Source organism: Folsomia candida, unplaced genomic scaffold, assembly GCF_002217175.1.
Source record: "Folsomia candida strain VU population unplaced genomic scaffold, ASM221717v1 Fcan01_Sc036, whole genome shotgun sequence".
NCBI classification, from domain to species: Eukaryota; Metazoa; Arthropoda; class Collembola; order Entomobryomorpha; family Isotomidae; genus Folsomia; species Folsomia candida.
This window is the reverse complement of record NW_019091228.1, coordinates 149,961-172,778: the sequence shown is the minus strand read 5'-3', so window position 1 is coordinate 172,778 and position 22,818 is coordinate 149,961. Positions and strand designations below refer to the sequence as shown.

Genomic DNA, 22,818 nt, shown 5'->3' with positions numbered 1-22,818 from the left:
CCGTGCTATCAATTGATAACACGGACCCGTCTACTGGAACAGTTGACAATAAATGTTTTATGATTTCGTGCGTCGCATCCAAGATTTTGCCAAGACTAAAAATTCGGCATGGGAAACACATCAGTCTTCACCAAGAGCGAAGGTCTACATACATTGATGAACTGCAAAATCATGGATTCAACTGGGATGGAATTAGCATGCCCATGGACATGTCCCAGTTTGCAAAGTTCTCCGAGCAAAATCCTACAATTGATCTTCACGTGTTCGTTTATGAAGAAGGAGATTCGGCCAAAGAACTCTGTTCTACTCTGGCAAGAAAGTCGACCCGTAGTGCCGCGGATAATCTCAAAATTCGCAAAGAAATTAGAAACTCAATCTACCCATTATATTCTTCAAACAAAACACCCCAATTTCGAGTTAGAAAAAGGATTGCAAGACACACTCATGCGGATACTGAAGTTTCAAATCTTCATGAGATTCACATTCTTTTAATTTTGGATGAAAACGACAGTGGATGGGAGGGACACTATGCATTAATACGCAATTTTGATGCCCTTATCTCCCAACGCAGTAGCAAGTCATGGAGTTGCAAAAACTGTGTAAATAGCTTCACCACCGAGGATCGTTTGAACAATCACCGGAGCAACTGCTTAGCCCTGGGAATGCAGCAGGTGACCGTACCTGAGGAACAGTCGTATTCCTTCAACAAGTATGGTCGCATGGTTAAAGCCCCATACAGGTACTGCTTTTGTGTTAATTATTCTGTTATCTTTTACTAAACACACTTTCGGTTTTTAAAGATATTATGCAGACTTTGAGTCATTGTTAAGAAGCAAGAACGCTCGCCTCCCTGAGAATGAGCGACAACTCGATCTGGCCAACCATACCCCTTCTGGATATGCCTGGCTCTGCTTGGATTGGAACAATACAATAGTCGCCTACAACGTGCATCGAGCAAAGCGAGATGATGAGAGCGTGGTAGCAAGATTTTTTGATGACATTTTTAAGGATCAAGAAATTCGACAAGAGGAAATTAAAATCGTACAAGAAAGATCAAAATATAATATGAAAATTAGCCCAACACTAAAGAAACGCCTGCTTCACCAAATTGATAACGACGTCGACAGTCTAGACCCGTGCTACTTTTGCAAAAAGAAATTGGAAGGAAAGCCAGAAAATAAAACCGTATTTCATCACGATCACTTTTCTCGTCAATTTCTTGGGTTATCCCATGAGAGGTAGCTCAAAATATTATTATTATTCCATTTTCCGTTTTTGTATTACTTAACATAATTTTTTCAATTTTGTAGTTGCAATCTTAGACGTTCTGTGTTAGACGTTCGCCTCCTATCTACTTTCACGGACTTAGGTAATCGCAGTCTTTTGTTTCAAATTATATATATAAAAAACCCTAACATCAGTTTGTTATATAGAAATTACGATGCACACTTCCTGGTGTCTAATTTCACCCAAGACATGGAAGTAGAAGTTATCCCATGCACCAGTGAGAGGTTTCTCTCCTTCTCAGTAAAGAAAGGTGAACGCACAGTGAGGTTTGTGGATAGCGGCGCTGTGATGCCTGCCTCCATTGACAAGCTATCAAAATCCCTTGGACATGGCAACAACTCAGAACATTTCAAGACTACCAAGAAAATGTTTTCAAAATTCAACGGTCTAAAAGCTCTCTATCGAGATGGAAACGTTGATCTCTTGATGGGGAAAGGTATATATCCGTACACCTATATGAAAACCCCGGATAATTTCCAAGAAACAAAATTACCTGCCATCGAACACTTCTTCAATGATCTTACCGAAGAGCCCTGCAGCCCTGACGAATATGAGAACGCAAAAAAAGTTTGGGCAAGCTATCAAATCAAAAACTTGGGCGAATGGCATGATCTATATTGTTTGTTAGATGTGAGCATTCTCGCAGATTGTCTTGAGAGGACTCGAGACATTTTGTGGGAATCCTATGGCCTAGATGTTGCTCACTATCTAAGTCTCCCCATGGTGGCATTTGATGGTGTATGCAAACTGGGAGATGTTGAACTAGACTACTTGGGGTTAGATGAATACCAGTGGTTTGAAAAGGGTGTGCGTGGAAGGGTTTGCGGAGCCGGAGGGATGCCGATTGCGCAAGCAAACAACCCCTACATGCAAGATCTTTACGACAAGGACAAACCCACTACATCTTTTTTAGATATAAATAATTTATATGGTAAGAAATTCATTTATTTTAAATAATAACTTCTTATCGCTTATTTTCAATTTCTGCTGCTTCTTTATCTCAAGGGTCTGCAATGTGTGAAGCTCTTCCACTAAAGGACTACAAGTGGATGACTCAAGTCCAGCTCGACTCTATATCCCTTGATCCTCACAAGTTTTTCAACTCTGGCGGATGACGCAACCACTGGCTACTTTTTCGAAATTGATTTAATCGTTCCCCCGGAGACTCATAACAAGCTAAATGACTACCCCCCTGCACCCATAAAACGTGTAATTGCATCAGAAGAACTATCCGAGTTCCAACAACATCACGTGCAGCAGTTGGAAATTCCAAACTCGGCCATTACGACTTCAAAACTTGTGGCCGACTTGAACCCCAAGCTGAATTATGTGTGCCACTATAGAAACATTAGACGTTTTCTACAATTGGGACTCAAGATTACAAAGGTTTGTGCTTTTCTTTATAGTGCTTTTAATATAAGACTAAAATTCATCTATACATAGATTCATCGAGGCATGCAGTTTACCCAGGCGCCGGGGATGAAAACCTTTCTTGATTTCAATACTAGAAAGCGAATTGAAGCGGTCACGGAGTACGAGAAAAACTTCTACAAATTACTTAACAACGCCGCTTTTGGGAAGGTGGTTACACCCCCTCATAAATTACCACACCCCCTAAAAAAATTTTTTTTGGGGCGCCAACTTTTTCGATTTTTTTCTAAAAATAACTTTTTATTGTTTGCAGTGCATAGAGAACAAGAGAAAAAGGCAATCCATGACTATCATCAGCACTGAAGCTCAAATGAAACGGGTTCTTCGCAAACCAACGTATCAAAGAATTATCGAAATCAACGAGGATGTTCAAATTGCAGTCAAGAAACGTATGGCAGTCTATTTGGATAAACCGATTGCGGTGGGCGTGGCTATCCTGGACATTAGCAAATGTATGATGTACGATTTTCACTACGACTACATGGTACCAAAGTACGGGGACTCTGCCAAAGTCTTGTATGGAGACACAGGTGCCGACGTTGAAGCGAACATTTTCAACCTTTTTTCTAAAAACGTTTTTCTTGTTAGTTCAGACTCGCTTGTCTACTTTGTCGAGACGGAAGATATTTACAAGGACATGCAGGCCAATAATGACATGTTCGACCTGAGCGAGCATGGTGGAATTCTAGAGTTCATGAGAGATCCAACCAACCACAAACGTTTAAAGAAAATGAAGGATGAATTTGGCTCAGCGGTTCTGTGGAAGTTTGCCGTTGCAAAGTCAAAAATGTATGCTGCAGAAGCGATAACATGGGATGCTGAAGGAAACATGGTCAAGAAAATCAAGATTGCTGCAAAGGGTTGTATAAGTTCTGCGATTGCGCATCAGATTCCCTATGATTTAATTGATGATATAATAAATCGTTGTCATCACGAACAAATTTCTTTCAGGAGCATTGTTAGTAGCAAACATAATATTAATACTATATTTTGTAAGAAAAAAGCGTTGAATGGTTTTGATACTAAAAGATTTATTGTAAATCCAATGTTTACATATGCTCATGGCCATGTTGATGCACCTAAATATAAGGCCGAGCAAGCGCTTTTAAATTCACAAGGTTTTTGTAACCACAACATTATTTGTAGAGGATAAATTGATTGAATTTTTGTAAATAAATCTCATTAATTTATTTTAGCAACCATGGAGACTTGTAACGACGTTGACATTCGCTTAAAAACACCATTTACTTTAACCATGGCAGGCGGTACCCAGAGCGGGAAGAGCACGCTGACAGCCAAGATCATAAAACGTCGCATGCAATTAATGCATCCGCCCATAGCATCAGTTCATTACTGCTACCAAGAGTACCAGCCAGCTCTGTTTGAGCAAATAAAAAAGGACGCCCCATCCATTGTATTCCACAAGGGTCTGCCCACAGAGTTTGGAGGAGATGGCGAACCCTTATTGCTGATAATAGATGACCTCATGACAGATGTAGCTAAATCCGAAGAAATGGTTAAGGCGTTTACAATATATAGCCATCATAATAATATTTCAATTATATTTTTAACTCAAATTTTTTTGGAGAAAGTAAAACTAGAAGTATTACTTTAAACTCAAAAATATATTGTTGCTTTGAAGAATCCTCGAGACACCACTTTTGTTGCACAGCTTGGTCGACAAATGAATGCTGGTAAAAATAATCCTGTCCATCAATTTGCATTTGACGATGTTATGAAAAAACCGTATGGTTATCTTGTAATAGATTTAAGTCAGACACAAGACGAGCGTTACAGGTTTAGGTCAAGTTTATTTGAGGAAGATTGTATAATATACACAAAGAATGAATAAATTAATTTTGCTTGGAACTCGAAGTAGCATGATCTATCAAGCTCTTTCCATATGCAATTACTGAAATATCCACTAAATCCTTGAGAAAACAGGCTAAAGATGCCGAGTTGATTTGAATTTTCTGCTCAAGTCCCTCAATCGTCTGACTAATGGTGATGACTTTGGATGGTTCAGTACTTAAAACGTATGAACGACTTCTTTTTTGTATGCATTTTCGTTTAGGCAAATGAATAAGAGTATCAAAAAACTCTGCATCAGATATGCTCTCTGGTGGTGATGCCATAATGTAGTCAAAACTACAAATGATTACAATATTTACAATTTATTGATATAAAAACCAAAAAGAGAGCGAGCTCAGGGTCCTAGGTATAGATATGGCAATAAGCCAAGTTGTATATGTTTACATAGGAATATATATATATATATATGGCAATAAGCCAAAGTTGTATATGTTTACATAGATTTGCCATATTGGCATATATATGACAATAAGCCATATGTTGTATATGTTTACATAGATTTGCCATATTGGCATACTTAGCATAAGGTTAAGCCCGGCGCGTCCCACGAAGCGTGATCACCAGCAGAATGCTCACAAATTCCACACTGTATACCATAAACATCGAGTGGGGGTGGTCCTGAAGGGCAGCCCTTGTGTTGTCGATAACCTTGCACATCATCATCAGTGGAAGTTCGGGATTGGTCAGATATGTCCCCCTCTTGTGTTGCTTATTATTCATATCCTCCAGCAAACTCTGACACTCACTTGAAAAAAATGCAATGTCCCGCGATGAGGCAGGCGAGTCACGAGCAACCAGTACTAAATTTAGTGCGAAATGTAGCACTGATTCAATTTCAACTTCAATACTTCCAGTCGCATTCTCCAAAACAACACGGTCACTCAAAAAATGAAGAGGAGAATACGAGTTGCCATGGAGGTTGTACGCTCCATGTTTCAGAAAAGTTTGCAAAAGTCCAAAGGACTCTTGAACAGGAAAAACTTTTTGATCGTTCGACGACTCCATCGCAACTGAAGGTTTACAGGCTAGTATCTTGCACTTTATAGCTCGGCTGCAACGTTTTCTTTTCACTCTTGGGTATATTCTTGTTGCATCCTTCAAAATACGTTTTAATAAGGTCTTCTTGAGGTTTTAATGGACATGGAGTCTTTACGTCAAACGGACGAACCCAATTATCCCTGTTATACTGAGAAGGTCGGGGTTTGCCTTCAAGCATAGCTTTAGAACTTCTTCTATATTCTTCCAAATCTTCGTACCGAAAAGGTCTTGAGAGGCCAGCTTCAAGCATGCGTAGTGAAATGTCAAAGAGTTGAAGTTGATGAAATTCCACACGTCCAGTGTCGTTCATCAAGACATAAAGACTCCGTGGTGCGCACTCGGCTATTCCATTAGCCGAAACCAAATATTGACCGTCCTTTGGATATAGCGATAGATAACCTCCACACGTTTCATAAAATTGAAAATGATTGGCGTAAAGCATGGGGTTCACAACTATTGTACCGTCCGAGTTAGAGTGTAAGGATTTCTTGCGAGGTAGTTTTGACGGTTTGGGTCTTCTAAATTTTTCCATGTCTGGTCGACGTTTCTTCTTTATGTTATCCTTCTCCATACTTGGAGTTGTTGTTGTTGCGTAAACGTTTGGAGCAAAACTAGTTGAATTCGGCATTATTTCATGCTTTATATTCTCGAAAAAATATATAAGAAACTCGCGATAGTATGCCATACAGTAAACTAGTGTCACAATAAAAAATATTCCAACAAAGAGAATAAGTATAACGCACAAAGAGCCGAGCACAGCTTGACAGAATTCAAGCATACAACGTTCACACTTTGTCTTTTTTCGACGGGGGGTCTCCATCCTAACGTTTTTAGACTAGTCCAAGGGTAACATATGTAAAGTTTTTAGTGGTGTCAATATGATGATCTAATACTATACGTAAGCTGGCAAATGTTCCTATATACATGATATAACTTGTAACAAAAATAAGACAGGAAATGCAAAGGATTATGAACGAGTAAAAACGTTCTATAAACGTTTTTACTGACTGAGCTACAGACTCCATTACTATGGTCTTGTTGTCACAAACTGCAAAACTCAAATGATTGTTTTACTGTATGTAAACTTGCTTTTTAGTCAAGTCCCATGAACTTGAAAGGAAAAGGTCTGGTAACCACAAAATGATGATCCAACACTATACGTATTGTAGCAAATGAACCACTATATATAATGTAACTGAGTACCAAAAGAAAGCAAGAAATGAATATGAAAATGTATGAGTTTCGTTCAACAAACGTTTTCGTCTTTGATGCTTCCATGCTCCTTGGATAGCTGTATCATGCAAATACAAGATTCAAACTGATTACAAAACAATGGTGTGTATACCAATTTATTTACTCTTGAAAAAATCAAATAATTACATTTTTGTCAATTGCCCGCAGTTACATTTTTCTGGAACGAAAAAAACTGGAACAGTGACTTCACGCAAATCTACATAGTCCTTCATCCATGTTTGCCCCTCTGAATCTACCAGCCAGGCGTTCTTCCGCTTTCCATTGGTATTGGATGGAAAATCGCCATGCTTTGCTGCCCGTTTCCATTTTCGCAACTCGCAAAGTATTTTGCTGGCCAGTTACAGTTCGGTGATGGAGATGCATGCATGGCTTTGTGTCCTTCACATCTGGAACGGTCTTGTCATCTTTTTCTTCCTTGACATCCTTATGTTTGCATAGCTCCTCCAAAACTCCTTCCCAAATCATTAAGTCTTGATTTGCTTCGGTCCGAAACTTTTGCCAAATCTGCCCCGTTTCGTCAATCCCAAAAACGTAGACCCCCTCTTTCTCAGGTATGTCTGCCCAATCATCTTCCGCAACTGGTGTCCATCCAGACGTCTCATAGTACTCGGCCATCATCATTATGTCAAACTTGGGCTTGCTTGGTTTTGTACGTTTTCGAATTTCACGCAACATCTTCTTCTTGGCACACATTTCGGCTGGTGAGATAATGCCATATTTCTGCAACGGATGTCCATATAAATTCAACAGCCATGGGTTGAGCAGGATATCAGTTTGGATTTCACAACCCAGCACTTTTCTTTCTTCTTCGTCATCTTCTTCATCTTTAGCTTCGTTAAAGTCGGGAATTGAAACACTAATCCAATTATTCATGACATAAAACTTGGGTGTGGCCCCCTCTCGCACTTCGTTGAATCCGAGCTGCATCATTTCACCTTTCAATCTTTCGTAGGAGTTTGCCATGTAGAGATCTTCGTAGTCGTATAGGATTTCGCTTAAAAATCGTTCAAAGCATTGGAAAAATGCAATGTTTCGACCCTCATCGCCAACCACGAGAGGGAATGCAGTCTTGACAATTTTGTGGATAACATCCCATGAATCGTCAAGTTTGAAATTAACGGTCACTCCTTCTTGCTTGATAAACACATAGTAGGCGTCATTGAAGGCGCTTACCCAAATGGCTGGATTCTCACTTTTATAGGCAAGCTTGTTTTCTTTGAATCCATGTTCTTCGGCCTCTTCGTAGAGCATTCGGCTCGCAAAGAAAGGGAACTCTTGGTACATCTGCGTGCAAAGCGTACTCAGTTTGGCTCGTACAGCAGGATCCTTGTGCATTGCTCCAACGAGACGTTTAATCACGTAGAAACAGGTTACAGATCCAAGTAGATGCACTTTTTCTTTCTTTCAATTACAATTTGGATTTTTTCAAGTAACTCGTTAGAATACACTTGGATGATGCGATCATCTTCAATCTTGATTTTCTTGTCGTCGGTTGAGAGAGTGGGGGTGTCCAGTTCTCGCTTGTCAGCTCGGGTTGCAGAAGATTGGGTGGGGTTGGCACTTTGAGTTGTAGCAGAAATCGGAGAAGTGGGGTTACCCTTCTCTTCTCGGATGATTGGGGAGTTTGGGGGTGGGACAATTCCCGAAATGTTAGATTGTTTTGAAGCCATGTTGATTTTCGAAAACTTGGATGGGTTTACAAACTTGATGCTTACTTTGTGAAAGTAGAGTAAAGACTGTACTGACGACTGAACAATCCACTCACTTCTTATAGTGGAGGAGACGCTTTTCCACTAATGCTATTGTAATAATGGTCAACAGCATCGATTGGCTGTGAATACAACATTGGAGGGGTTATGGATCTTTAATCGTCCGTTTCGTAAAAGGTCGGTAGCGCGATGGAGAACCTTTTCAAGTCTTGAACTTCTCTTTCGTTGTGCTCCTGTATTAGTCGTGTTATTTCAGATCGTAGTGTAAGTGCAGACAAAACGTTTCCGCCATTTTTCATGTAAAACGTTAGCAATTGTTCACATAGTCGAGGCACTTCGTGAATGTCAAACTCAATGTGGTTCGTCTCCTTGGAAAGATTTATTGTTGTATTTGTACTCGTTTTCTTAAACCAAGCTTTAAGTTTCATGAAACGTTCTTGCTCTGTTTGGGAATCTTCCTCCAACCTCGACTGAAAAGGAATTCCTCTGTTGTATAGCCTTGGGCTAGGTAGGTAGTCCATTGTCCTGCTTCGTCAAACCAATACTGATTATAATATCGTGTGCGCTTCTACCTTTTTGTATTTTTCTGGAAACGTTTCTAAATACACAATTCCACATTCAATGCATAAAAGCATCCAATTTGGGCTCTCTAAATAGTTATGATAGCGTTTTGTAGTTTTCTTACACGAGTCACACTTTCGTCCAACACTTGATAATGCAAACTCAATATCAAAAACTTCTACAGAGTTATTCTCGTTACTTGGGGTATCAACTTGAGAAGCGCAGCACCAAGATTTGGCGCAAATACAACAATTGGACTTGAACCTAGCAAATATGCTAGAGATCTGTGATACTAGTCCTCTTATGCACTCCATCATATTTTTTGCATTTCTTCTCGGTAGAATTTACCTTCCAAAATATCTCCTTTAAGATCACGAAGAATATATGTACGGGGGAATGTTGTTTTTATTTCGTTAACTATAAACTTTTCTTTATTGAAATTAGCTGAAGCTCCTTTTTCGAATATTTTCTTCACTTTTGAGATTAAGACAACGTCATTCACTTTGAATTTTTCTTTGCGAGTATCCGTTGCTCCAATTAATTTGTTGTATAACCGAGCAAATATAATTTTCTCGTTCTTCTTGTTAACTTCCTTTGGTGCACACTTTATACTTCTATGAAATGATGAGTTGTAGTTGTTTTCAAGGTCTGGTAGACGATCAACAAATTTAGTTGTTTCATGGTTTGTCATAAATCTATGAATTTTTTCCAAAATTGTGCGATTGAACCTCTCAACCACACAAGATTTGAGTTCTGACTGAACTGAAAATAATTTTATCCCAAGACTTTCAAGGAATTCTTCAAAATGAACGTTATAAAACTCACGCCCTAAATCAACTTGTATGCGAAGAGGCAGTCCTTTGCTTCTTTTAAAAATCTTTTCAATGCCTTTCATTACAACTAGTCCACTCTTATTTTTGAGCGGTTCAATATATCCTCGCTTGGAAAAAATATCTATTGCCGTGAGCAAAAAATGAGTGTTGTAATTCGTCTTTGAATATTTAGAAACGTCCATCAGGTCCATTCCCCATTGATCGTAGATACGCTTAACGTACACCACTCGTCTCGGAAAAATTTTTCTACGCGACCGATGTAACGTATAAGCAGGAATAGTTTTCAAAACGTTTTCGATTTCTTGACGAGATTCTTTTCGTTTTCCAGACTTTATGAAACCTCCTAGTCCGCTAAAGGAGCTTGGCTTCTTGACGTTTAGGTAGGAGGACTTAATCCTTGCTGCACTTGCTGAACCCATTATCATAACTGCCTAATATATAAAACCAACGTTTGCAGATATAGGGCATAGTCATGATAAGGACGCTGACTGATTATGGCACCGGAAAATCGTGTTAAGCTCCATGCTTCTTACTTGCATCGTCTATGCAGGAGCAAGCCAAAAGACAGAAAACTGCTTATAAATAAAGCAACAGGAGAACAAATTCGTTCCATTTGTGAACTTTGCCTCAATCTAAACAACAGAAATATTCCTGTGACAAAGTCTCAGAAAAATAAATTATTGCGACACAAGACCGCCATACAAAAACTTTGTTTAAAGTCACCAATCAAAAGTAAAAAGAAGTACTTGTGTCAAAAGGGGGGCTTTCTTCCAGTACTAGTTCCAATTTTAACCACATTGGTCGGTGGACTTGTGGGGAAATGGCTAGAAAAATGAAGGTTGTACCAGAAAGTTGGTACAAGAAAATCCTGGCGCTGAATTCACAACAAGATGTTGACTTGGATCTTGAGGAGAAACTGAAAGCTGAAAAAACCAACATTTTTGGAAACTCTACAATACCTGACGAAGTAAAGATCTTGCTTTTGCAAAATTTAAATCGTCAACTTATTGATAACAAGAGACAGGATGACAAAAAGCCACTACTTGTGAAGAATGCAGAGAACGAAACTGCTACTGAACAGCCCTCAACAGTGATTTCAAAACCAACACGTGAAGTTTCGGGTACTACTCTAGATGCGCTTTTAAATAACACAACTGGACGGGGAAGGAAAATTCTCGACTTTTTTCAAGCAAATGGTGTAAAAATAACTGCTGATAAGGTCATTGTAAATGATGTGACCTATACGTTGAAGAAGATGAACGCGCTTCTCGTTGGATTATGTCATGGATTCTCGGCAAAATCCACTCTCAAATCGGATCCATCAATGTTGAATTTGCTGCAGTTTATAAAGTCCAAGTCCCCTCCAGCCGATCTCTTTCCAACCACCGTCAACCAATTTATTGTCAAGCAGAAGGGGAGTGGTCTGAAAAGAAAGCAGCTGAAGAAGAAGAAGACAAAGAAGCAGAGTGCATGGATTCAAAAGAAAGTGCACGAACACAGGATTAACAAATTGACGAGGAAAATGCAAAAGTGGAACCCATTTTAATTTCGTACAAAATTTATTGAATTTTGATGAATTTTCTGGTTACAACATTTTTCTGCTAAACAGACTCTCGTTTGTATACTGTAGTGTTCCGGCAGATAGGGAAAATGATTTCATGTCTCCTCTTCGCATTGGATAGCATGCAGGTTGACCCTTTTCCATTAATCTTAAATGTCCCATTGTAATTGATGGAAGTAGAGTATGCTTTTGGACAACAAATTTAGCTTCCATAATGTGAAGTTGTGCTGCATCTTGTGCTGATCCGGAGGTCTTGCTTAGCAGACAAAAACTGTCTGGTGCTCGATATAGTACAATTTTTATATCAATTCCTGGGATGCAAAATCGGTTTTGGTTAAATATATCCGTCTTCAGTTTTCCACACAGTTCAAACACTTTGCTATTATTTGTCAGTTTCTCTCGAGTTTTCCACCCTTCATCTCCTGTGGTTGGATCTGCTTCTTTGTGATACAGAGCAGCCATTGCTTGAGTCTTGGTATACTCTTTGCCAAACGATAGCAGAGTCTCCAAGTAAGCCTTGTATGGGTATAATGAAGTTGGGGAAGTGATTTGCGTATCATTAAAATAAATAGCAACTTGACTAAACATTGAATGTAGAAAATTGTTAACTGGCGCAGTATCAGTTTGAGCAGCATCCCTATCAGCTCCCTTGCTATCTACAATCTTGCAGCGAATATAGAGTTGTGTTTCAGAAAAGTCAATGTATTGTGAATCATTTCCTTGAATAATAAATGTCAGAGGAGTGGATCGATCTGAAATCTTTGTTATTGGATGATAATCAACTCGGTGTGAGCTGGCAAGAGTCAAGTCGTAGCCGGGTTCAGAGAATAGATCAGTCTCTGACCGAATAAAGTTAACAATTTGCTTTGGTTTAGCCATTTTCTCAATCAGACAAGGATGGTTTGGAAATAAGCTTTCGTCTTGACGATTTCTTCTTCTTCTTCTTCGTTTTCGACTTTGATTTTAAACGTTTGAGAGGTTTACGTTTTGGCTTTCGTTTGATTTTACGTTTTGTTGGTTTACGAGTTCTTGCTTGACGTTTTCGAACTCTCCTTCTTCGTCTAATCCTACCACCAGACTGGTTGAGTAAATTCGTTCCAGCCTCTTTTAAGGCACTCATTGCATTCGAACGCAAAGAATCTTTGAAAGATTGCTTATTATTTATAACATCCATTGCGATATTTTTAACTGCAGACTTTATGGGAGGCACAACGTGTGGTAGCAGTGATTTTACAAAAGGTGGTAAACGACTCGCTATGGCACCAAAAACGCCACCAAGACCAGCTCCCTTTTGTCGATAATAACTTGCCTTATAAGCCAATGATCCTCCAATCTGAGGTTCGTAGGCCTGGTAATAATCATCATAATCGTTTTCTGAATACATTTTAGAAACGTTTTCTTCTAAAGTGGAGTGTAGCACTAAAACTTCCAAATAAGAATGGAGGAGGTTCACCAAACTAGTTCCTTATATAGATGTGAATATAGTCCATGGATGGTTTTGCCACTGCGACATATTGTAAATTGTTGAACGTTTTTGAAACAATTTTATCAATATCAGTATAAGGATTTACAAACGATCTTAGGATTGGTGCTGTGGTATCGCCCACATGCTGGTTTTCGACAATGTCACAATAAATATAATATCTCGAGTTATTCGATTTAAAGTTGAATTTATAATCTGCTTGTAAGCTTGAGTTACAATGAATTTGATGTGGGAATCCAAGTATGTTGGCCATTTGCGTATTAAATTGAAAATCGTAGACTACATCTTCTTCAACTGTCCGAGTGGATAAAAGAGTGTATCCGTTGTAATGTTTAAACAAAAAGTCTTTTGTAGACATTGCTTCAAGTAAATCGTCAAACGTTTCGATATTAGTATTGTTACAAACTGTTATCCATTCATCCTCAGTTTTATTCTCAGAATACGTATTATTTTTAAACAAGACGAATGGCACAACATTGTTATAAATTGTTTTGTTTTCATTTACGGGGCTATTAATGTTATTATTTTTTATTAACACTTTGTACAATTCATCGCCCTTTCCAAAACGAATTGGCGTAGATGGGTAGGCACATTCTACCAAGGCAACTTCGTACGAGTTGGGCTCCAAAATTATTGGTGAGCATAACCAATTTCTAAAGCTTGATATTGTATTATCTTGAAAGTGAGAAAATGAGGAGTTGCTCTCTGAAAGGCATTTTTAAACTTGGAGACTCTGCGAGTAACTAAGAGCACAATAAGTATTACTTGTCTATATAGAGGTAAAATGAGTTGTTTATTGATTTTTAAGATAAGTGGGATAATTGAAGACAATTGGGGTAATTTGGGATACTTCAGACAAATGGGGTAAATTGAGACATTTTGATAATTTGGGAAAGTATAAATTGGGACATCACGTCTCAAACGTCCCGCCCACATTTCTTGTCAACGCATGTACATGCAACTGGAAGATTTTTACCCATAAGAAATACATTGTTGGGGTAATTTGAAATTTGGGGTAATTTCGGTCAATTGGGGTAAACTGAGTCACCAGGGGTAAACTAAGATATATGGGGCAATTTGAGAAATTTTGGGGTAATTTAAGTCGTCCCGCCAATATTTATTGACACATGAAAACACATCGGTAAAAGTTTGTTAATAACCCTTAAGAAAATACATTGGCGCAGTCAAATCCTATCTCCCCAAGTTATGGGAGTAACCTTCTTTTGGCCCATAAGAAAATACATTTCATTGGGAGGAACCAATGGCTATCTCACCACGTTATGGGAGTAATAATAGCCTTCTTTAGGCCCATAAGAACATACATTGCCCTATCTTACCGTGCTATGGGAGGAATCATAGCCATAATTACTACTAGAGAGTTGAATTTTTGTACATATGTACATACACTCGAAGCCAAGGAGTATTTATACATACTGTCTTCAAAATCTGAAGCATCAATTTAATACCATTCAGGAGTTATTCAAGATTTAACTCGTTCATTTTCAAGGAATATACCCTGCATAGTAAAAATAATCCAGCACAAAGCAAACATCAAGTGGTGACTCTAACAATTTGAAACAACCTCCATGGTAGTAAATTTATAACCAAATTGCGTCAAATTACTAGAAAAAACTTAGTATATCTCGAGGGCAACCATTAACTCTCCACAAACCTCTGTATTGCACCCATTAAATTAATTTCTTGTTTCTACAACGCGATATAATTTATTCGCTTACGTCAACAATGCTGGACCCAGCCAATCCACGTAGAGCGTAGTAATAGCGGCAATATATTTCCACACTTTTGTTGAAAGGAGTGTTCACAGATTTGTATTCCTTTTCTGTCATTAGAAATCATTAAAAAAACGACGTTAGAAGTGAGAACATTCCAAAAATATAAAAGATAAAAGTGAGAAACATAAAAGATGTCCACTAACGTTGCGGACTGCCGTAATAAAAAGCTCAGAACTTTATACACAGTTAATGTAATTTCAAAAAAATTGCATATATTTACTACCAAAGGGTCTGGATAGTCATACAGTTAAAATTTTAATGATTCAATTCCGCTGTCTGCTACAGATTGCATTTTCTTCAACTTTCTTCAATTTTCTTCTTATGATCAGTAAGAGCCTTTCTATTTAGATATGCGAAAATTTTTGATCGAGTAAGCCTTCGCGCATTTGCGCTGAGCTCTATGATTGATATGATAGCTAAATATAATATTGGTGATACATTATAATTTGCTGTCTGCATCTAATCCTTGTGAATTACACGCCCACGAATCCCTATCGTTTGTTAGCTGAGGTGTTTTACATCGAATTTATAAAAATTTCGCTTTACCCATATCCGCGAATGTGATTGAATCGTTTGTATTCCGAAGAATGCCTTCATTAGGCAAACGTGCAAATTTAAATTGTTGATTGGCCTTGGTCGTTAAATTATTTTTGACGTGTGTGATATTTATAGAATTTAGCAAGTAGTCCAGAAAGTATGTCGCATTCCACACGATGTCTCGTTTTTCGGAGATTTCCTGAAATACAAAAAAGCCTTTATCAATTCTTTGCCATAACAGAAAGTCCATAATTAAACGTTTGACCACACTTAGAATTTAATTACTATGCCACGTACAGTTTTTTATATTTGAATAAATTTTAAAAACAAAAATGGGGTTTTAAATGAGCTATCAGTAATACTATATTTAAATAGAAGGGACTCCAGCCAACATTTTTGAAATAGGAACTGGTATTTTCTGAAATTAGAATTAATTACTTTGGTTGAAGAATTAAAGTATTGGTATTCTAAAGGTAAAGTTGCCGGTACGTTGTTAATAATTTTTTGACAATTTTCGACTTTGAATCTTTTTTACCGCAATTGCATAGGCGCTCAGATTTTTTTTTAATTTACCGCCACCTGGCGCTCTACATTTGTCTCCATGTTAAATGAGATAATCCTTACCTTCCAATCAATCGGATTAAATGCGCAAGCCTCCAAACATTTTCCAGGTCCACCTTCTACTGAAGTATTCACGAAGTTCTTGACCGAATGTAAACATTTCTCGTAAGGTTCTCCTGCTTGCAGTGAACTCATCTGAAACCCAAGCAAATCATCTACCATCCACGGCAGTGTTTCGTTCCGGCAACACCGGAGTGTTTGGTGATAGCCAAACACAACAGGAAGACGGGGGCAGTTCTAAATTTGGCACAAGACATATTTAAAATAGTACTAATATCTGTACACTTAATTCAATTAATGTGACCTTTTTGTATTATTTATCACGGAATTTGGGTATGGGGTATTTCCATACTCACTTTTTTTACTGGATGAGGTAAAATTCACAATTTTTAGAGTGCGTTAAGTTTTCTTGCAAAAGGTATGATGTGCACATGATAAAGCTTGAAAGGCCTAATACTTTAAACCTTAGATTCCCAACCAAAAATTTATCTTTCTTGTTGCAACTATCGTAATTAAATGTTTTTAAAGGCAACCTGGTAAACAAGCACTAATTTACGAAAGTTACTGTATTTATCACGATGACTTAAAAACCCTCAACCCACACAGACACCTATTTAGATGATAGATAACCATTTCACGTTATTTCTCAAAACGCTACCTTTCCTTCCAATTTATCGCACACACGATTCAATCTAAAATTTCAACACCTGAATTCCCTTTCTTTATACCAAATCCTAGTACTATCTTTCTAAATACGCGTTTACCAGCTGCTCAATTAACACACTCACCGACCACGGAAACTCTGTCTTTTCTTTCCTGACCATCTTCCAATGAACCTTGATAGCTTCCTGTGATGCGCATTTCTACTTGAATTTTAAAAAAATCTATGATTCTCCACGATTAACAGTATATCTTTCAATGGATTATGTATTCTTCAACTGATACCTTTTCTATGTTTGAGTAATAGCAGTTCTCCAGTATTTGAAACTTCTTGTAGAATTCAGACTTCTTTGCTGCCTCTGGTTATTTCAAAAAATTAGTAATCCTAAGACCAAAATATTTTTCACAATTTATGGCATATCCAAACCTGGACACATGGATTTGCCTCTGTCGAGAATTGCTGCCAGGATGGTTTTATTCGTCGTGTAGTTCACCGTTCTTTCCTTCCAGGAGACAAAGTCCGAGTAATTTATGGTCTTTGTGCCGTTCTAAAATTCAATTCTAACTTTCAGTAATGTCGAAAATTAATAAAATCATAGATAATAAAATTTTTACTTACATTCTGTTGTCGATACATGCAGGCAGCTAGTTTCCACTGAAATAGAAAGTATATACATAAGTCTTGAAAATTCAGTATTACAGAATCATGTCATTCTTAAAACTTATGTAGCTTCTCATTCAGTTCAATAAAAATTGGTCAAAACTATGTTCTAAAATAATAAAAGTTTGTATGCGGCTAATAAATCAAACTATTTCTCATTAGTCCTGTAACTTAAATACGTAGTCCTATTAACCTGCTTAGTAAAAAATCGTGTTTTCATCATCTTAAATAAAATATGTACTATTTTGTCCCTTGAAAAACCGGAAATTGAACAAAACTAATGATATATAGGTAAGCAATATCGCAAAGAACCAATTCAAAATAATTTAATGGGTAACACAGAAATTGGTTCGAATATTACATACTCGTCTTACGTCACTTATAAAAAATTGTAGTATAACTTTTGTACCAGGTAAACTGAAATATTATCCGACATATAAGCAGACGATACTTCTTTCTGACACGCAAAATAATGGCTGTTTGATATCTTGGAAATAGATTTTCGGGAAAATCTGGTCGCTTCCATTTCAGAAATCTCATTTTCACTTATTTGCGTCCCATTGCAGCAGAAGGTGGGCGGGCTGTCACGAAAAGGGTATCCGTCATATGTTGAACACGTATTGCCCCATTCTCCCGCCACGAAGGAAAATGCTATTCCCGAAAATATAAAGTAACCCCGAACTAAGGTGAGTAACGATGTTAAGTTTACAAACATTGTTCCCATAATTTGGGATTCGTTTTGGATTTTTTGAATACTCTGTCCTGCTCTAGAGCCATTCTAGAAACTAAAGGTTTGTTTTGTCAGTTGCATGTCTGAAAATAAACAGGTAGTATCTACCCTCCCAATTTAACATAAATTCATAAATATACGTGTGTATAGGTATGGCTAATGAACACGGCAAGTGCATAATAAAGGAAATTGATAATACATCATCGCATGTCATTAAATATCCAGTAGGAAAATAATTCTTGTTTGGAATAATATTGAGTTTTACAAGGAAGGGTTTAATTATCTCACGCGACATCGACATGATCTAAGCCGGACAATTTATCTTTTCAGCCAATGTCAGTTTCCTAAAATATGTACCTATGTAGGTAAGATAGGAAAATATACATTCCATGGCATCCAATTCTCTATTAAATAATTTTCATTTTATTTGTATACACCACTTTGGAATAACGACTCCCACTACCAGCAGTGAGCTTATCCCTGTTTTGCATGATATTTGCATGATATTTATAATGGTGCATGGCTAGATTGCGGCAGGGTTCTACACGAAGAGCGTTTAATAACGAAATTTTCAAGCATGAAAAAGCGATAAACAACAATTTTAACAAAATGTAAATTTACTGTCAGTTGTTTACTTTTCAGCTAACCTAAAAAATGTAAATTTATTTCCAGGAAATTCCTACAAACTATGTACATACTTGTGTCATAATTTATTAATGCAGAGGTGTTAATAAAGATAATATAATGATACATCATTGATGAGACACTTACAACTTAAATAAATAAATCTACATAACACATGAAAATTTGACCTATTCATTCACACGATATTTTATAGCAAAATTGCAATTAAATAAACAACGTCTTACTTATCAAAACAGAATGTATGGATTCTTTTTCATCGGCTTAGCACTAGCTGGTGCCTTCACTGCCCCACTCCTACAAGGTTGGAAGGGATCTTTCTCTTTCCACTTAATTCTTTCAATGAAAATCTTCTCCGCCGCTGTTTTCACCTCGTCGTCGTCAACATAAATCATGTCCACTTCCAGCGGCGGTAAGGTCACGAAGTTGACGATGTGTTCCACCATCTCGAGAGGAAGCTTTGACAACAGGATGCACTTCACTTGCTCCAAGTACCACCCCTTTTGTTCACACGGGACCCTGGATGTGGATAAAATCTTGGTCCCAGGATCGACCAAAAGAAAAGTTAACACTTTCTGATGGCCTGGCTTCGTGAAATCCATCAATTTGATTGGGCTGTTGTGACTGGATAGAGAATTTTTGTAAACTATGCTGCGACCTTGCGTTATCTCAATTTCCATAGGGGGAAGGCCCTGCTGTTCAGTGCTGAGATTGGCCCTGTTGTAGGTACCAATGGCTGGAGCAAGACATAATTTGGACGGGGTGATGTTATCTTTTCCATAATAGTACCTTCCCACTGCAACGATTCGCTCGTTTTTCATCCCCTTGACATCCCAGTCTTGATTGTATTTGCAAGTCGTAAATATAAGAATGAATGATAAAGTTTGTATCATGGTTGAATTTCCAAACACTCTTATTGACTAGATAGAAATAGATAGAAGCAAATCTTTAGCATCGTTTTATGACTACCTATGTAAATTGCATTCTTATCTTGTAGCCACTCCTACTATTCCGGCCTCCATCGACTGGAGAGATTACGGGATCGTCACTCCCGTAATCGGATCAAGGTTCCTGTGGCGCCGGGTGGGCATTCAGTGTTGCGGCGGTTGTTGAAAGTTATATCGCCAAAATTACCCGGAAGCTCGTTGACCTCTCCCCCCAGCAATTGGTTGACTGTAAGATTACATGGAATTTGAAAAAGTTCGCGTTTATCCGTATTTCCAATCCGTTTTACTTAGGGGTGATCCATAAATTATGTCACGCAAAAAAGCCATTTTTTAGGACCCCCCCATCCCTGTTGTCACGCCTTTGTCACGCTCGTCGTGACCCCTCCCCCCCTCTTGTCACGTCACGCCTGAAAATGTTAATTTTTCCTATACCAGGAATAAGATACATATACATATCTTCTATAAATGAGGTGCGAGTAGTAAATATGGGGTAATTAGTATTACCCTCAAAACTGAGAGAGGAGTCTTATGTACTGAGTCACCAGGATTTTGCATAAATTAAATTTATTTGGCCGATAATTCATGAAGCCTTTGTCAAAGAAGATGTAGTACAAATTGCGGTTGAAACGAAATATTTCGCGTTAACTGAGTGAAACCTGTGTAATTTTACAAGATAGCAACAATTAAATATTAGCTCTATTTATACTCATATCACACCCGTGATATAGTGAAAAGTCATAGCGTGATAGATTTGTGGATAACATTTCCAAAATTCCTATTCATTTTTTATTATTTTCAGTTTTTAAGAGTTTCAAATAAGTTGAAAAAATCCGCCAAATTTTTCAGTTTTCTTATATGTTATTGCGATACATTTTTTTAATTGTTAACATTTTTGAATCATGCAGTTGTCTTCAAATAGTACACATTTTTGGAACCATAAAAAATAGGGTCGTCTTGTACGAATTTTTTAAATTGTGCAAGTTTTTGGAGATTTAGTAATGTTTTTTAATTGTTAAATGAATTTTTGCAAAATTATGACGATTTTTTGAAATTGTGCAGACTTTATGGCATCATGAATTAATTTTTTTTTGTAATTTAGAAATAATTGGATATTGTGCAAATTATTTAAAGGTTTGAACAAAATTTTGGAAACTTGGTTGAAAATCTCAAAATCTAAAACTTGATTGCTTTGGATGCAAAGGTTTGATGTTCAGTTGGACATATATTTCAAAATAATTACGAAACTTTAGTTTAGTCATAGTCGGAGAATTAAAATGTGAATTAAAGTTTGCATTAAGTTAGGTCTGGAAAACGTGATGTCACGGATCGGCCGAACCCCCCCCCCCCTCCCTATATGTCACACTTTGTCACGGATGCTTGGAACCCCTCCCCCCCATCCTCAGCGTGACATAATTTATGGACCACCCCTTAGGCGTCACATCAAGCAACGGATGTAGCGGGGGGTATCCGCACGAGGCTTTGGAGTACATCCAAAAAAATGGGGCGGAGAGTTGGGCTGACTACTCGTATACTGGCGTAGCTCAATCCTGCACGTACAATGCGAGCAAGGTGGTGGCAAGAATTGGTCGTATTGGCGACATTCTGGGTAACGAGAATAAAATGAGGGCCCAAATCGGGAGGAACGGCCCGGTGAGAATTACATATTCAATTAATAAATTATTCCAGATTTGCGAATCTCAACCAGCTGGTTGTTACCCTTTTTTATCAAACACATTTTTGTCGCCTCACGAAACCCACCCATCGAAACAAAATAATTAGAAATGGTTTTTCATAAATGCGCTAAATTGTTTGTACTTAGTAAGGCAGCAAAAGAAATTAATTGATGCACAATATTAAGTTTAACTTCCTTCAAAAGCCAAATGTGTTTGTCATCTCCATTCATTTTAAGACAATTGAGCACATTTTTTACCAATTTCCCATGAGTATTAAGGTTGAAGAAATTTGCAGTTTAGGCCTTTGATAATCCTACCTGTTCAAATTTTATTTTCATTCAAACATCAGTCATTTCGATTTCTGATTTTCCTTCCAATTCAGTGATTTTCGTTCAAATTCATTTCATTGAACTTCATTCCAACATCGACCCATCTGTTAAGCAAAGGGTGAAAAATGAAAGGAGTGAAAAATCATTCATTCACAGTCATTCATCCGAAATGATGGAATTTTTCAGTTATTTTCAGTAAAATGGCAGGAAATTCATTTTCATTCACCATCATAATCACTCAAATGAATGAAAGTGAACAGGTATGTATGGTGGTAATACTATGGTAGAGGCATTTTAATTAAGCACAATTTAGATTATATCTTGCTAAGAGGCTTATTGGCCGATCTTGTAATGCTTAACAACATTGAAAATTGAAATTCGGATTACTTTACCAATTGTTGACCGATTTTCAAAATTTCGACTGTTTTGGAAAGCTCAGGTCAATTGGCGAAATATATATTTCCAGATTTTTTAAATTCGACCACACCCCCTCGAAATTAAGGTCACAAGGTCAAAAAATGCATAAAATACAATTAATGCATACAGCGGAATTTGAAAGCGCAAAAATCGAGTTTCATGTCGAAAAAATACCTCGACCCCCTGGACACTCTTGAACGATGTTCAAGAGGTCACATGCCCCACCCCCAGTGGGTGTGGCCGTAGGCGCCTTTTAGATTTCCATGAAACCATGTCATGTGACATATCATTTTATTCAGGACGATGAGGACATCACGACTGAATACAGAAAATTCAAGAACCACACCCCTAGTGGGCGTGGTCGTTGGCGACTTCTGGATTTTAACGAACCCACGTCATGTGACATATCATTTTTCTCAGCTCGATGAGTACATTACGATTGAATACTTAAATTTACGAACCACGCCCCCAGTGGGTGTGCTCGTTGGCGACTTCTAGATTTTAACGAACCCACGTCATGTGACATATCATTTTTCTCAGCTCGATGAGTACATTACGATTGAATACTTAAAATTTACGAACCACGCCCCCAGTGGGTGTGGTCGTTGGCGACTTCTAGATTTTAACGAACCCACGTCATGTGACATATCATTTTTCTCAGCTCGATGAGTACATTACGATTGAATACTTAAAATTTACGAACCACGCCCCCAGTGGGTGTGGTCGTTGGCGACTTCTAGATTTTAACGAACCCATGTCATGTGATATATCATTCTACT

General features: G+C 37.8%; 1 protein-coding gene across 1 annotated transcript in view; it reads right to left on the bottom strand.

The window, feature by feature from the left end:
• The window catches only part of LOC118439478, a 23,577-nt gene extending 5,510 nt beyond the window's left edge, over window positions 1-18,067 (bottom strand). Inside the window, exons 1-8 of the mRNA XM_035860802.1 lie at window positions 17,711-18,067; window positions 17,260-17,295; window positions 17,068-17,188; window positions 16,926-16,999; window positions 16,769-16,843; window positions 15,984-16,217; window positions 15,369-15,558; window positions 14,766-14,869 (exon numbers count right to left, since the gene is read on the bottom strand). Of these exons, the coding sequence (XP_035716695.1) occupies window positions 14,766-14,869; window positions 15,369-15,558; window positions 15,984-16,217; window positions 16,769-16,843; window positions 16,926-16,999; window positions 17,068-17,188; window positions 17,260-17,295; window positions 17,711-18,025 (1,149 nt within the window). The 5' untranslated portion in view covers window positions 18,026-18,067. The remainder of the gene's footprint in view (window positions 1-14,765; window positions 14,870-15,368; window positions 15,559-15,983; window positions 16,218-16,768; window positions 16,844-16,925; window positions 17,000-17,067; window positions 17,189-17,259; window positions 17,296-17,710) is intronic.
• Window positions 18,068-22,818: the final 4,751 nt, after the last annotated feature.